General features: G+C 34.5%; 1 protein-coding gene across 1 annotated transcript in view; it reads left to right on the forward strand.

Moving 5' to 3' along the window:
- Positions 1-14096, forward strand: part of CLASP2 (cytoplasmic linker associated protein 2) — a 163234-nt gene that overhangs the window by 110884 nt on the left and 38254 nt on the right. Inside the window, exons 20-24 of the mRNA XM_029285485.1 lie at positions 5470-5640; positions 6711-6818; positions 10555-10617; positions 11595-11695; positions 12992-13236. Of these exons, the coding sequence (XP_029141318.1) occupies positions 5470-5640; positions 6711-6818; positions 10555-10617; positions 11595-11695; positions 12992-13236 (688 nt within the window). The remainder of the gene's footprint in view (positions 1-5469; positions 5641-6710; positions 6819-10554; positions 10618-11594; positions 11696-12991; positions 13237-14096) is intronic.

The following is a 14096-nucleotide window of genomic DNA, read 5'->3' on the forward strand; positions in this document are numbered from 1 at the left end:
ACAAAAAACAAAACATGCAAACACCCAGTTTAAGGAGAATATTTTGTGGTCACCTACTTTTGCAGGATACAAACAAGCAAAGGAAATAGAAGGCTGTAAGAGATATTTTCCTTTTTTTTAACTTGTTGTCCTTCCTCCTGAAATACAGTCAGCTCCTACTTTATTAATTTTCATAAACTTCTTAAAACAAATACCAGGTAGTCTTCACTTAGCAGCCAAAACTGGGACTGATACTCAGTTGTTAAGCAAAGTAGTTGTTAAGCGAAACAGTGTACTGTACTTATGATCTTACTCCCTTTCAATTTTCCTTTGCTTTTCAGACGTGCAAAAGTAGTAAATTCAAGGATTAAAAGTTATTTTTCATCATCGTTGTAACTACAAGTAGTGGCTAAATGAGACAATCACTAAATGAGGGCTACATGTACTGAAAGGAACATTTGAATTGTGATTGTTACCATTTACTTATTTGTATTATTTCTTTTGTATCCTTTTCGTAGCTGGTTTTCATGTATTATAAGCATTTTTGAAATTTTCCCCTTTAATTGATTAATATTATTCTGTTAATATTTTAATAACTTTATCTTTGTATAAAGTTAAAAACCTCAGTGAATACTGCCACAGTAATATGTGTAATAAATAAATTAGCTAAAACAACATTATTTTGACATTAAAGCAGTTCAGATTTCCATTCTTATTTTCAAATACTTAATTTGATAAAATTAAGGTGAAAAATGGTAATCAAATGTTTCTGTACTATAGCCAGTGTATGAAAATGTATACGCAGTTTCAGCAACTGTTTAATCTCTAAATTAACCTGAAACCTTTCCTGATTGGAAGCATTCCAAACATTTAAGCTTGTGTTGAAATTTACAAGAATGAAACTTAATGTTGAGTTTATATGAAACAGCGGGCTCAGAAGTCTTAGCTGACTTTGTCAGGGAAGGAGTAGGATTGGGTGGATATTTTCAGCATTCATTTAAAGAAGCTTTTTACTCCTTGTTTGGTGCAGAAATCCAAATTAAAGCAACTCCACAGATGATCACCTCTTTGGGTAATTGATTGTTCTGCCCAGGTGGGTGGATTTTTCATAAGTTGTCTCTCTTTTAGGAATAAATCTAGCACAACTCCAGTCGTTAATGAAATCAAATATATTCATTACCCAATATAGAGATTGTTTAGTCGAGATAATCAACTAAATATCCCTGAGACTAGCTAACTTTTACCCATGCCATCACACCCCCTGCATATTTGCATTAACTCTGGCACAAATCATGTATCATTTATTAATGCCAGAATTTTTACTTCAATCAATGGTTTGAGTCTTGTGAAGGCAGGACGAGAAGCAATGGGTGGAAACTGATCAAGGAGAGAAGCAACCTAGAACTAAGGAGAAACTTCCTGACAGTTAGAACAATTAACCAATGGAACAACCTGCCTCCAGAAGCGGTGAATGCTCCAACACTGGAAGTTTTTAAGAAGAGACTGGACAGCCATTTGTCTGAAATGGTGTAGGGTTCCTGCCTGGGCAGGGGGTTGGACTCGATGACCTCCAAGGTCCCTTCCAACTTCATCATCATCATCATCATCATTATTATTATTATTATTATTATTATTATTATTATTATTATTACTACTACTACTACTACTACTACTACTACTACTACTATTATTATTATTATTATTATTATTATTATTATTATTATATATCAGTAATGATGGAATTAACCTGCATATGCATAGTTTTGTACTGCAGTTTTCACTAAAAAAACTTAACAATATGGAAGCATAATTATTTTTTCTGTGATCATATTTACAAATGCAGAATCATTCAGATAATGATTCAACAAGTGCAGGTAGATTTTAAAAGAATTGGACAGCCATCTTTAGTTGCTTCTTCACTTCTGCATGAATTTCAACAATGGAATTCTTGTACATTATCCTTCCTTCACTTTCATTTTCTCTCATTGGAGTCTATAAAATGAAAAATACAATACTATTTTTCTGTACCTATTAGACATTCACTTACACTTTTGTTAGAGCTTTCAACAGTTTGATGTGACATTTCAGTTAAATTCATTACTTTACAGTTCTTTGTTCAAGAGCTGAAGAACTGTAATTATACAGCTTCTGTCTGTGTTGTATATGAGCAGCTGAGCTTGGTGGAAGCTACTTAAATGCACTGCTTTAGCCCTAACCCTCTTGTGGCATTTCCAGCTTTTTATATGAAATGACTAAAGCTTTTTTATTTCCATTCGCCATTCATTATTAACCTGCTCTGCTCCCTCCCTCTTCATGGATTTTAAACCCTTGCCCTATTCCTGCCTTTACACTTGTTCAGGATCACAGTCTGCTAATCCACAGTCTGGTGGTAAGGTTTTTTTAGATTTTGTGTATGCATTCTTGTTTGACCATCAATTGCAGGATCCTATTCAGCAGAAACATTCTGTATTTGGGTATACAAGAAGTATGTTTCAGGCCCAAAATAGTAACTATATATATATGAAGACTCAAAACCATATTGAGAACAGCTAAACAATTTCAAAACAGGAAGTACTAGGGACGCATTCGTGATTTTATACGTTTTTTCCAATTATGCTAATAAGGAATAAAAATTGTTGTCACATATTTCAATCAAGCATGTTTTATGTATGAAGATTCAGTTTATGGTCTGCATGCTGTTTTCACAAATCTTTAAGAAACAATTTGAAATAAGTAGTTTTTTTAAAAGTATATAGTTAGTGCACGATTGCAGCCTTGGTAAAAGATGTTATATATGCATTTGGGGGGGAAAACCAGATTTGACCAATTTTCAGTTGCTTTTTCATTATCCTGTGTGCTCAGAAATAATACTGTGAGTTGATGAATGGTAAGCTAGGGAAATATGAATAGGTTTTCATTCTCCAAATTATGTAAATGTTGTTCTAATTCACTGAATATTTTAATGCATTTTTAAAAGATCTACAATGTATATATTCTTATACCTGGTTTGATATATATCATTTTTCTGCTGCATAGACTCCTATATAAAAAGAGCATATTTTCAGTATTTCCCAGACTTCTGAAAACTGAACTATACTCCAATTTCCGAAACAAAAATTAGCAAAATTCCAAGAATATTTTAGACAGCAAGGATTATACTCACTTAGTGAGGCAAAAGAGCTGATTATATGTACTTGTTTTATCTCTTTCAGAGATAAAGAAATACTGTTGTCTTAGTTCAGTTCAGTTCAGTTAGAATATACCTGACTTGCTGGATCTGATTTGTTTTATACTAGAACCTACTGGACTACCAAATGAACCCTGGTGCAAAAAATATTTCTCATTTATTCAGAAATATTTTAAATGTACCAGAATAATTTTGGCAAATAAGTTAATTATGTTGATACTGTGTTTTCCTAAAAATAAGACCCACCCAGAAAATAAGTCTTAGCAGGATTTTTTAGCGTGCAACTAATATAAGCCCTACCCCAAAAATAAGCCCTAGTTAAGAGCCCGTCCACTCTGTCCGACCGTCTAGTTGCTTGCTGCAGCAATGGGGCAGAGGGCCGCACTGGTACTGCTGGCACGAGGCGAGGCAGGTTGTGGGGGGTGGAGCTGCCCCATGTGTGCCACACCTGCTTATCTCAGGGCCCCCACAGCCAGGCCACTCCCCCCTTGGTGACCTCCCCCCCATTCTTCAATGACCCAGCTGCCCATCCACATCTTCCCTTCCACTCCCTTCCAGAGCCGGACTGTCATGCTACAGAGGATGGACAGGGGAGGCTTGGTCCCCTTACCCAGTCCCCCTCCACCATTTCGGAGCCAGGGGGAGTGACAGCAAAAGGCTGCCGCCACTGCACAACAGTTGCATCCACAGCTGGAGGGGCTTTCTTCTGTCCCCGCTTTGTCCTGCAGATGCCACCAGCTTGGGAGGGAAGTCAAAGGGAAGAGGCGGGCAGGGAGATGGGTCATTGAATGGGTGAGGGAGGTCGCCGAGCGGGAAGTGGCCTGTCTGCAAGGCCCTGAGGTAAGCGAGGGCGGGGTGTGGGGCAGGTCCACCCCCTTACCTGCCTTACGTCACATCATGGCAGCGGCACCAGTGCAATGCATGCTCTCCTGCCCTGTTGCAACCATGCAAAGCGAGACAGGTGGCAGGGCATAGGTGGCCTGGCTGCAGGGGCATAAGATAAGCAGGTGCACAGCATGTGGGGCAGCTCCACCCCCACCTGTCTTGCCTCAATTCTTAGTGGTGGCATTGGTGTGACGTGAGCGCTCCTGCCCCATTGCGGCCACAAGCAACCAGGATGGAGTGGGCGGGCAGCCGCAAAATAAGATATCCCCAAAAAATAAGTCCTAATGGGTCTTTTGGTTCCAAAAAAAATATAAGACCTGGTCTTTTTTTCAGGGAAACACAGTATTTTATAATTTTTGTTGATCTACTAGAAAATCCCAAAGGTTTACCAGTAGATCCAAAATTACTCTCTGATTGCTGTTTTCATAGAAATATTAGAGCCTTATGTTTCGTTTCATAAATCACATATAAGCATGATAATGTGTACAGTTTGGGAACTGCTGTTGTATTACTATAATATGCCACTGCATAAATAATGATCACATAACATTTGCATGGAGCACTGTCTTGCCTCATCATCTTTTATGGGGGTTAAACACTACTTCAAATTGATCACATATCCATAGCTAGAAGCATATTCTAACTCAAGCCTATTCTTAGAGTTCTTTGTTTAATTTTCTATCAAGTTGAAGTTGTTTTTATTTAATTTTACCATTATGCTGAAAAGACAAGGGTAATCTACCTAGAAGATTTTGTTTTACAACATTGGAAGCCCACAAGTTTCCTACTTCTTGTATGGAGGCTTAAGGATCCAAAAATAAAAATACATTTTCTATATTATAGTAGATTTTGTGAATTTGTTGATTATTGATTATTTTGTTCTAATCAATAGCTATGGTAAAAGTAAATTCATAAATATATGAATATTTGTATATAACTCAAAGCATTAATTTTTCTAAATGTATATTTTCCTACTAATCTACCTAATCTCACAGGAATTTGGAAGCTGTTCAGTAATTTCACCAGTTTCATAAGTGATTGAATAGTTGTAAAATTGTATTCAAAAGTGGAATGTGAGGAAAGTAATGACACCAAACAAGTCATGTAAATTATGTTAGATATATTTTGTTTCAAATGTATCAAGAGTCCTGAAAACAGTAGCTGGTAATGATATTTATACTGGTAAGATTCACCTAATACTTTTAGGGATAACACAAAATGAGAATCAACTCTTATTTAATTTCGTGTTAAAAAGCAAAACAATTAAATGCATTTTTGGACATGAATTGATAATACCTGCTGACTAGATGTCAGACAGTATACTTTTCTAGGTTATAAATAATTTCTTCAAGTTCTTCCAGGCAATTGAAACTTGTTCTACGTAATAGAATTGTAACACATGCTTTGTTTGCCTTCAGCTGGAAGCCGTTCTGGTTCTCCTGGAAGAGTTTTGACTACGACTACACTTTCAACTATGAATACAGGTGTTCAGAGAGTACTCGTTAACCCTGCAACAGCACAAAAAAGGAGCAAGATTCCTCGAAGCCAAGGATGCAGCAGAGAAGCCAGTCCTTCAAGATTGTCTGTTGGTAAGATTTGTTCATTATAGCCTGCAGAGGTTACACTATTCTGTCTCGCACATAACAACTGAATACAGTAAAGACAAGCTATGTCTCTTCCCACAGAAGTAGCAATATGCTACCAAAATAGTAATTTTCAGCAGCAGAATTCCTCACACTAAAGTCTAAAATAATTAGTGCAAATTCTATCCTTTTCCTAAAATTTAGGCTAATCATTTCAGCACCATCCGGGTAAAATCATCATGCTGTCTCTAAGACACACGGGCACAAGCACACACACACAGAGAGACAAACCATAGCCTTGCAATGCAGCACAGTCCTAGAATGAAAGGGCTCATATATACTTGAGCACACTTTTCCTGAACATGTGACTAAAATGCTATTGATACTGCCTTTTCAATTTCTGAGATTAGTATTGCTTTGGGAGAAGAAAACATAAATGTACATTTTTAAAGCTATCACTCAGGTTTATTTTAAAGCATACACATAAGACATTTGGTCCCTGTAGCTTAATATAATTAGCCCTGTGATGGAACATGTTTGTAAACCTTACTTTATCACTTAAAAAACACACAATTCTTAACATTCATGAAAGAATTTTGAAAGTAACTATGAGACAATATTAATGTATACTATTTTATTTAAACTGATGAACACGTATATACTCTAGGTGTAATAATACCATCTATTTTCCCTGAAGATAGTTGTATGTTTAATGTTGATTCATATATCACTCAATTATAACTTGTTTATCAAGTCAAGAAGTTTTTCTGGGATTATCTCCTATATTCAGTGTAAGTATATGTATATGTGTGTATATATATGTGTGTGCGTGTGTGTGTGTGTATATATATATATGTTTGTGTATATATGTTTGTGTGTGTGTATATATATATATATATATATATATATGTTTTCGTAATATAAATATAAATTTATATAAATAATAAAGAGTGCTTTAAGAATGCTCAGTACTGTATTGTAGAAGTGAAAACACTTGGGATTGCATTAAAATGTGAACTTTTTCTGTATCTTTCCCTTTTTGTGCTGCTGTTGGTCTGTCCCCTGAATCATACTAGCTCGAGGTAGTCGTATTCCTCGGCCTAGTGTGAGTCAGGGGTGCAGTCGAGAAGCCAGTCGTGAAAGCAGCAGGGATACAAGCCCTGTCCGCTCTTTTGCACCCCTTGGTAAGTACATGGAGAGCTTGTTCTGCATGGTTGTTTGCCCCTGATTATCTGCTAATATAAGCTGAAGTAAAAATAACAAGTAAATATTTCCCTGTGTAAAGGACATGGCGATTTGCATACTTTGGCTAAAGAATTTGTCCATCTAAAGAGCTTAAAAATCTCCCGTGGAATTGTAGAGTAATTGCACAATCCAAAGGCACATGCAAAGTATTTCTAAAGTTTTGTTGCATACATCAATAATTTCTTCAATATATATGTTCCCGATGAACTTTTATTAAAATGAAAATCTTCTGCATGTATGCAGTAATTTTAGCAGAAAGTCTCCTGTCAAATCTCAGATTCAAGTTTGGAAGTTCTTGTTAAATGCAAGGAAATGAAATTTGATGGGAAAATTAAAGATAGTCTCACTCACCTCTGGACTGTACAGCACACTGAGGTGGTAGGTGTATCTTTTGTTTCTATGATGCATAATTTTATTCATTACTTTGAATAAAATTGGTTTTGATTTTTCTCTAAATATTAGATTTGTTTTGATTTGATATCTGCTTAATATTTTAGATAATTGTTTAATGTAAAAGTCAATATTCAGTTCATTATAATGATGGCAGTGAAGATTCAAAGGAATAGAGTAATGATTAGTAATTTGAATTTTTTATCATATTACATAATGGGCAAATTTTACATAGGTATTCAAAAGCTGTATTTCATTTTATAATTATTGCATACTTTCCAATATTCATTCTTTTTAAAACATAACATTCTAACCTGTTAACTGGTTCATTACATCACCATAGTAATTATTGACTTGAATTTCTAATTTTTAATGAAATGAGATGAGTACAAAATTATTTTTCCTTGTAGTTATATTTTAATGTAACAAGTTTGATTTAAGTGTTATTATTAACTAAAGCTATCAATATTTCTTTTTTAACATCTTTTTTCAGGAAAAAAAGTATACAGCAGGTTTTAGTATACAGTAGTGGCCAAAATTGTGGAAACCTTTGTGGAAAAGGTTTGGTTCCACCAAAATTGTGGAAAAGTGTACAGTAGAAATACCACCTTTGGTTAAATTTCCATCAATTTTTCTTCTAATTTCTTTATAACTATAGCCTTGTTCACTTAATAATATTATTTTACATCGCTTTCTGGGCAACCAGTCAACTCTTTGCACCATTACTTTAATTTTATCACGTTTTATAAGCTCACTAAATGAAAGAACACAAAAAACCCCAACCAACTTGATAGCGATCACATAACACACTGACAAATGCCTCCTCTCAGCTTCAATACATGATATCAATAACTGAATCCTACTGTGATCTGATTGGTTCATTGCCAAAACAAGATGACACCTGATTGGCTCTCTAAACATTCATTCTCAGATGAAGGAAAGCTACCTGATATCAACCTAAGCAAGTTGTGCTTCCTTTTTCTGGTTATTTGGCTATAACTTTTCATAGAATACATTACAGATAATTGAACAAACTTTGTTGCATTACATTCTTGATTAAATTATCTTTTCATTGATATATAATTTTATGGAAGTACTCCCCAAAAAAGTGGTGTTATTAGCCATCAAACCTCAAAAATACACTTTTCCCAAAAAGTTTCCACAATTTTGGCCACTACTGTACCATACTATTTTAAAGCCTCAGTTTTGTGTGAAATCCATCAGTACAATGGCGCTGCTTGACACAGAGCCCTGCTTATGAACTTATTTTAATTACTATCTCAAGATTCAATTGCTTTTAAGTCAAAAAAATTAACATTTAGTGTTTCTCTCTAATAAAAAGATACATAGAATCATAGGAATTGAATATATGACTATACATGTACACACATAAAAATATAACATATTTTCTTATATGCATTTGTTAATTTTGACTGCAGTAGATTGTATTTTAAACAATGAAAAATAGTCATTGTGCTTCTGCTATACTCATTTTATTAAATTATGGTTAAATTGTTTTTATGATTTGCATGATATACTTGATTTATATGATGAATTAAGTCACATGTTAATTATGTGTGTTATCTTGCAAAATTGGAATCAGTGCATTTTTATTTCAACATATTTTACAAATTTAACAAGAATTTCAGTGGTATTGTCTGTAAATTTATAACTAAGGTGAACAGCTGTAATATATCATTAACTTCTGTAGTGTCTGCAATAGTGAATATTACTTAGAAATACTTAAACTAAATAAAAATTAATAGTATTTTAACAACCAAAGATATGATTTCATGCCAAAGTTTTAAAGCTGATTACTTCCAATTCCTATATCTTCTCTATAAAATTATAAATTGCTTTGCACTTTATTAATCTATTATAGAGTATAAGCAAGACTAGAAATGCTTTCTATAGGTAGTCCTCAACTTACAACCACAATTGGGACTGGAACTTCCATTGCTAAATAAGGTGGTCATTGAGCTCAGCTGAGTTTTTTTTATCATGGTCATTAAGTAAATTTGGCTTGCTCCATTGACTTCACTTGTTGGAAGCCCTTTGGGAAGGTTGCAAATGGCGATCATGTGATCCCAGGATACTGCAACCATTGTAAATACCTGCCAGTTGCCAAGCCCCTGAATTTTTACCACATGACCACAGGGTGCAATAATCATAAGTGTAAAAACTGGTCACAAGTCACTTTTTTCAACATTATCATAATTTCAAATAGCTACTAAATGGATGGTCATACGTCAAGGAGTACCTGTATTCTGTTTTTTTTATAAAATAGTTCTAAGTGACATGTTCCAGGATAATCATAGATGAACTATTACCATAGACAACCAGGAGAACTTGGACAAGACCTTTACAACCTTGATTATTTGGTAGCCACAGGAATAAGTGAAATGATAGTACCCACTGTCACCTACATGCCATTTAATCTATACATAAAGTAGCTAAGTAGATTATTTTTAATCTAAAAAAATCTCATGTATGTCCATCGCTTTGATTAATTTTGCAAATTAATAAATTTGCTAGTAGATGCAACCATTATGGACTACCACCCAGCCTTCTAAACCAGTTTTTGCATTCTGCCTGCTTCAAAGGTGTCACTATGAACAACCCCTGCCCAGAATTGCAATCTAATTAAACTTAGCTGATCTGAAAGGTTTGGAGGGATCAGATGTGGCTAGTTCTTGGACTGTGAAGAAAGCTGGGGTCTAGCCAAATAAGTGGGAGAGATAAATTCCTCATGAATCCTGTAACTATGAGTCCCATATTCTTGTCAAAGAAACAATATAGCAGCGCCCATAGGACCTTTATCTTTTGTCTTCCTCATAGTTTGATAAATTACTACAGTTTTGATATCTGAGTAAGCCCAATTAAAGCAATAATTTTCTTTCCATCCACTACATCACTTACAGTCTCCTTCAAATTATCACTGAGTCCTATAAACATATTTATTTTAGCCACTAGCCTTGTGACTGTTTTATACTGATGGTGCCACCAACAGTATTTCTGAACACTTTCAATAGCACAGTTCTGAATATAACTTGGCAGTAGTTGGACACAGGTGGCTGATCATAGAAGCTATAAGTTGTTTTAGTTATCCCACAACAAACACTCATTGTAATTTCACTCTTGGTTACTATTCACTATGTAAATCAGTCTCTAGAGGCAGGCTGATTTCTCACTTTGCCTAGAACTTGCTTCATCGCTCTCTCTGCAGTTTTTCTGTTCTGTATTATTATTATAACAGAGAGGGTTCATATGATCCTATTATTATAGCTTCCAGGCATCACTCCAGATCTACTGGTGCTCTCTACTCTCCAGATGTTTATGGGGCTACAGGTGAAGGATGAGTACTCTTTGCTATCATTTGTGCCATCATCCTGGATTAATTTTTACCATATTTGGTTTCCCGTATAGTCTATTTTTGTTGCTTTCTGCATTAGCTTGTATTTATAATTTTGGGATATTTGAAGTATATGAAACAATACTTTCATTCCATATACCCTAAACTTTTTCTCCTCCTAATTTAAGATGAATGTTGCATTTTTTTTGTTTCATTTTCCTTTATTTCTAAAGTTTTATTAATGCATGTTGCTTTTACATACACAGTGATACAGCTTATATGGTTCATAATTTCTAAACCAGACTGAACACATTTTAATAGGAGATTTATATAAGTTGTCATTCTTTCAGTTCCTGTATAATTATGCTATCAATAGAATTTTGTTTTGATATTATAGAAGCCACAGTAATATAACAAATGCATTTACATTTGCATTTAAGTGTCAACATCATAGCGGAATTCAATTTTATGAGGATATTTTGGGAACTACAGTTTAGTAAACATGGTTCTTTTCAGGGAGGACAAGGAGAAAATGATGACACATAGCTGACGTCATCATGCAAATTCTACAGCTATGGTTAAATTGGATATTGATTGTATTATATCAAACTTTCTTTAAAAATTTTACTGTAGCAGTATAATCCTTAAAAATGTAGTCATTTTCACGTCTAACAATAAAGGTACTTTGGAAAAACTGAAGGAAAGTTTTTGCTGCACATACAATTGCTGCATGTGCATGTAACATTATCTAGATTAGAGCCTATTGGGTTAGTTAGTATTCAGTGTCAAAAATAGTTATTATACTTTCGTGACTTAATAAATCAAATGTCATCTGGGATTTGTAATAAGGAACCAAAAGGGATAAAATTTGTACATTTCAGGTATTTGTTCGCTTCCAGATAAATATTATATTTCCATTTTTAAAATAATATATTATACTTTCTAAGTCAGGACTTTATACTGTTTATTTCAGGTTTTGGAATTAGTCAATCAAGCCGATTATCTTCATCAGTTAGTGCCATGCGTGTCTTAAACACAGGCTCAGATGTTGAAGAAGCAGTAGCAGATGCCTTGGTAAGTTTTTGTGGGGATAACAAAGTAGTATTTTTATTTTCTTCTGCTTTATTATATTATTGTCCAATTTGATTATTGGTTCTGCCAAGTTAAGTGATGCTCCTTTCCTAATAAGTGTTAGCATATCTCTTTTTTCTTTATATAAACATGTTTTTCTTAAGACTATATGTTCTCTGAAACCCCCAAGCTAGCTTGTCTTCTGCCTGTTCTATAAGATAATGTCTTGGACTGTAATTGTGTTGTATTCTGTGACAATTGTGTCAAAGAGGATTTTTGCAAAGAGGGGTATTAGCTACATATCATTGCTTTAAAACACAAATATAAATACAAATACTGGCTGAGAAAAATCCAACTATTTTATCAAATAATATTTTAATTAGGTCTCATGACACATGTCACCTTCTTTTATAAGCCCTACTTCGCATATTTCAGTTTTTTTCCACTCCGCTCTTTGATCTTACAGTAATAATTTGATAGCTCTAACAGTAATTCAGGTTATAGCATTCAATCATAAACTTTTCTGTTTCATAGAGAATAGAATAGTAGAATGAATCCAATTTTGGTTTGCTTTCATATCAAAACTAGACTCTTGTGCTGTAAATCATGTGCATGTATTCTGATTCTACCTGCTTAGCATATTTGCTAACAAGCCACTAAATGTTTATATTCATAACATTTGTTTTTTCTATAATGCTCTCAGCTGTTAGGAGACATTCGGACAAAGGTATAACTATTATTGTTTCCCTATTAATATATATATACACATATATATATATATATACCAAACTTTATGATATATATACATAACACTATTTTGATAAATAGGTTTTATGGTCTGCATAAATGTTTTAAGTTACCAAAATATTCTAAATATGTCTGTGTGGGTTTAAATGTCATTGTTTTTTTGCTCTACCATAACACCTCACATTTAAATAAATTCCAAATATTTGTCTGTATGTTGTTATTGTTGTTGTTTTTAAGTAATGCAGCCTCAGCAGATAAGCTGGTGCCTTGGCTGGAAATTATTCAGAAATATTAACTTAGCAATAATGTGAAATCACTAGAACATCTGCTGCATTTTATCTCAGCTATAGCAATTATAATAATGATTGGGGAGAATGTCATTTTAATTAGATCTTTGGTTTAAATATTGCTTTTTGCATGTAAATAACAATAAGCATTTCTTCTTTTTAGTGATGTCTGAAGATAGTAGTAGGATCTGAAAAATTGAACAATTGAACTGATAAAGGAGCTCATTTTGCCATTGTTTATCTTATGATTTTCTCTGTATAATAGAAAAAGCCAGTTCGAAGGAGGTATGAATCTTATGGAATGTACTCTGATGATGATGCTAACAGTGATGCTTCTAGTGCCTGCTCAGAAAGATCCTATAGCTCACGGAATGGCACGATACCCACCTATATGCGACAAACAGAAGATGTTGCTGAAGTCCTTAACCGCTGTGCAAGCTCCAACTGGTCAGAGAGAAAAGAAGGTCTTCTTGGTCTACAAAATTTATTAAAAAACCAGAGGACATTAAGGTAAGAAATTTATTTTCATTGTACTCGGATGTAAAAGTATTATATTCAATAGTGCAGATTTTAGTCTCAATCTTATTAGTTGCTTTCAGTAGAAAACATATATTTATAATCTTAAATTACATTTATAAGACCACCTGATTCTAGATGACTTCAGGCAGCAAACAATAAAAATCAAGACTAAAAACAATCTGAAAAGTAACTGTACTATTTATAATCAACCACATATATGCACCATCGCAGAGGAATCCTGCACTCAACTTTAGTCCAAAACCTGGGGGGAGAAGAAGAGAGTATGCCTGGACAACTGCAGGTCTTCAAGACTCACTTGAAGAAGAGCAGAGTAGTATGTAGTATGTTATTCCAGAGGGCATGCACTGTTACAGAAAAGCATGCTTCTAGACCATAAGTGGAGGGAGGGATCAGTAATAGCAAACTGAAAAGCAGTCAGAGTGATCTGACCATGACAGGATGACTATAATATATTCCAACTGCAAATCTCTTGTCCTGAGAAAAAAATTAGATCCAAACCGCAATCTTTGGTGTGTCAGACCATTACCCCCAACTTTCCTGGCCAAGGAATCTATCCAACAACCACCCACACCCCTCTCACACAGCTGCAATCAGCTTCTGCTGTCAGGCACTCAGCAATCCAGTGTTCCATAATGCCACAGGTATCCAGAGTTAGTGCAAGTTCAACCCATTCCAGTTCTACTCCTCAAGCCCTAGTCCCATTCTGGAGTGGCTTTCCAATCTAATAATCCAAATCAGATAACCACAAGTCATTTCCAAAGCTGTCTGATCAAATCCATTAAAGTGAAATCCAAAATGAGAGTCTGAACCTGGCATGACAGGTATATGCC

This window comes from Protobothrops mucrosquamatus, unplaced genomic scaffold (assembly GCF_001527695.2).
Source record: "Protobothrops mucrosquamatus isolate PMUCROS unplaced genomic scaffold, P.Mucros_1.0 scaffold_177, whole genome shotgun sequence".
NCBI lineage: Eukaryota > Metazoa > Chordata > Lepidosauria > Squamata > Viperidae > Protobothrops > Protobothrops mucrosquamatus.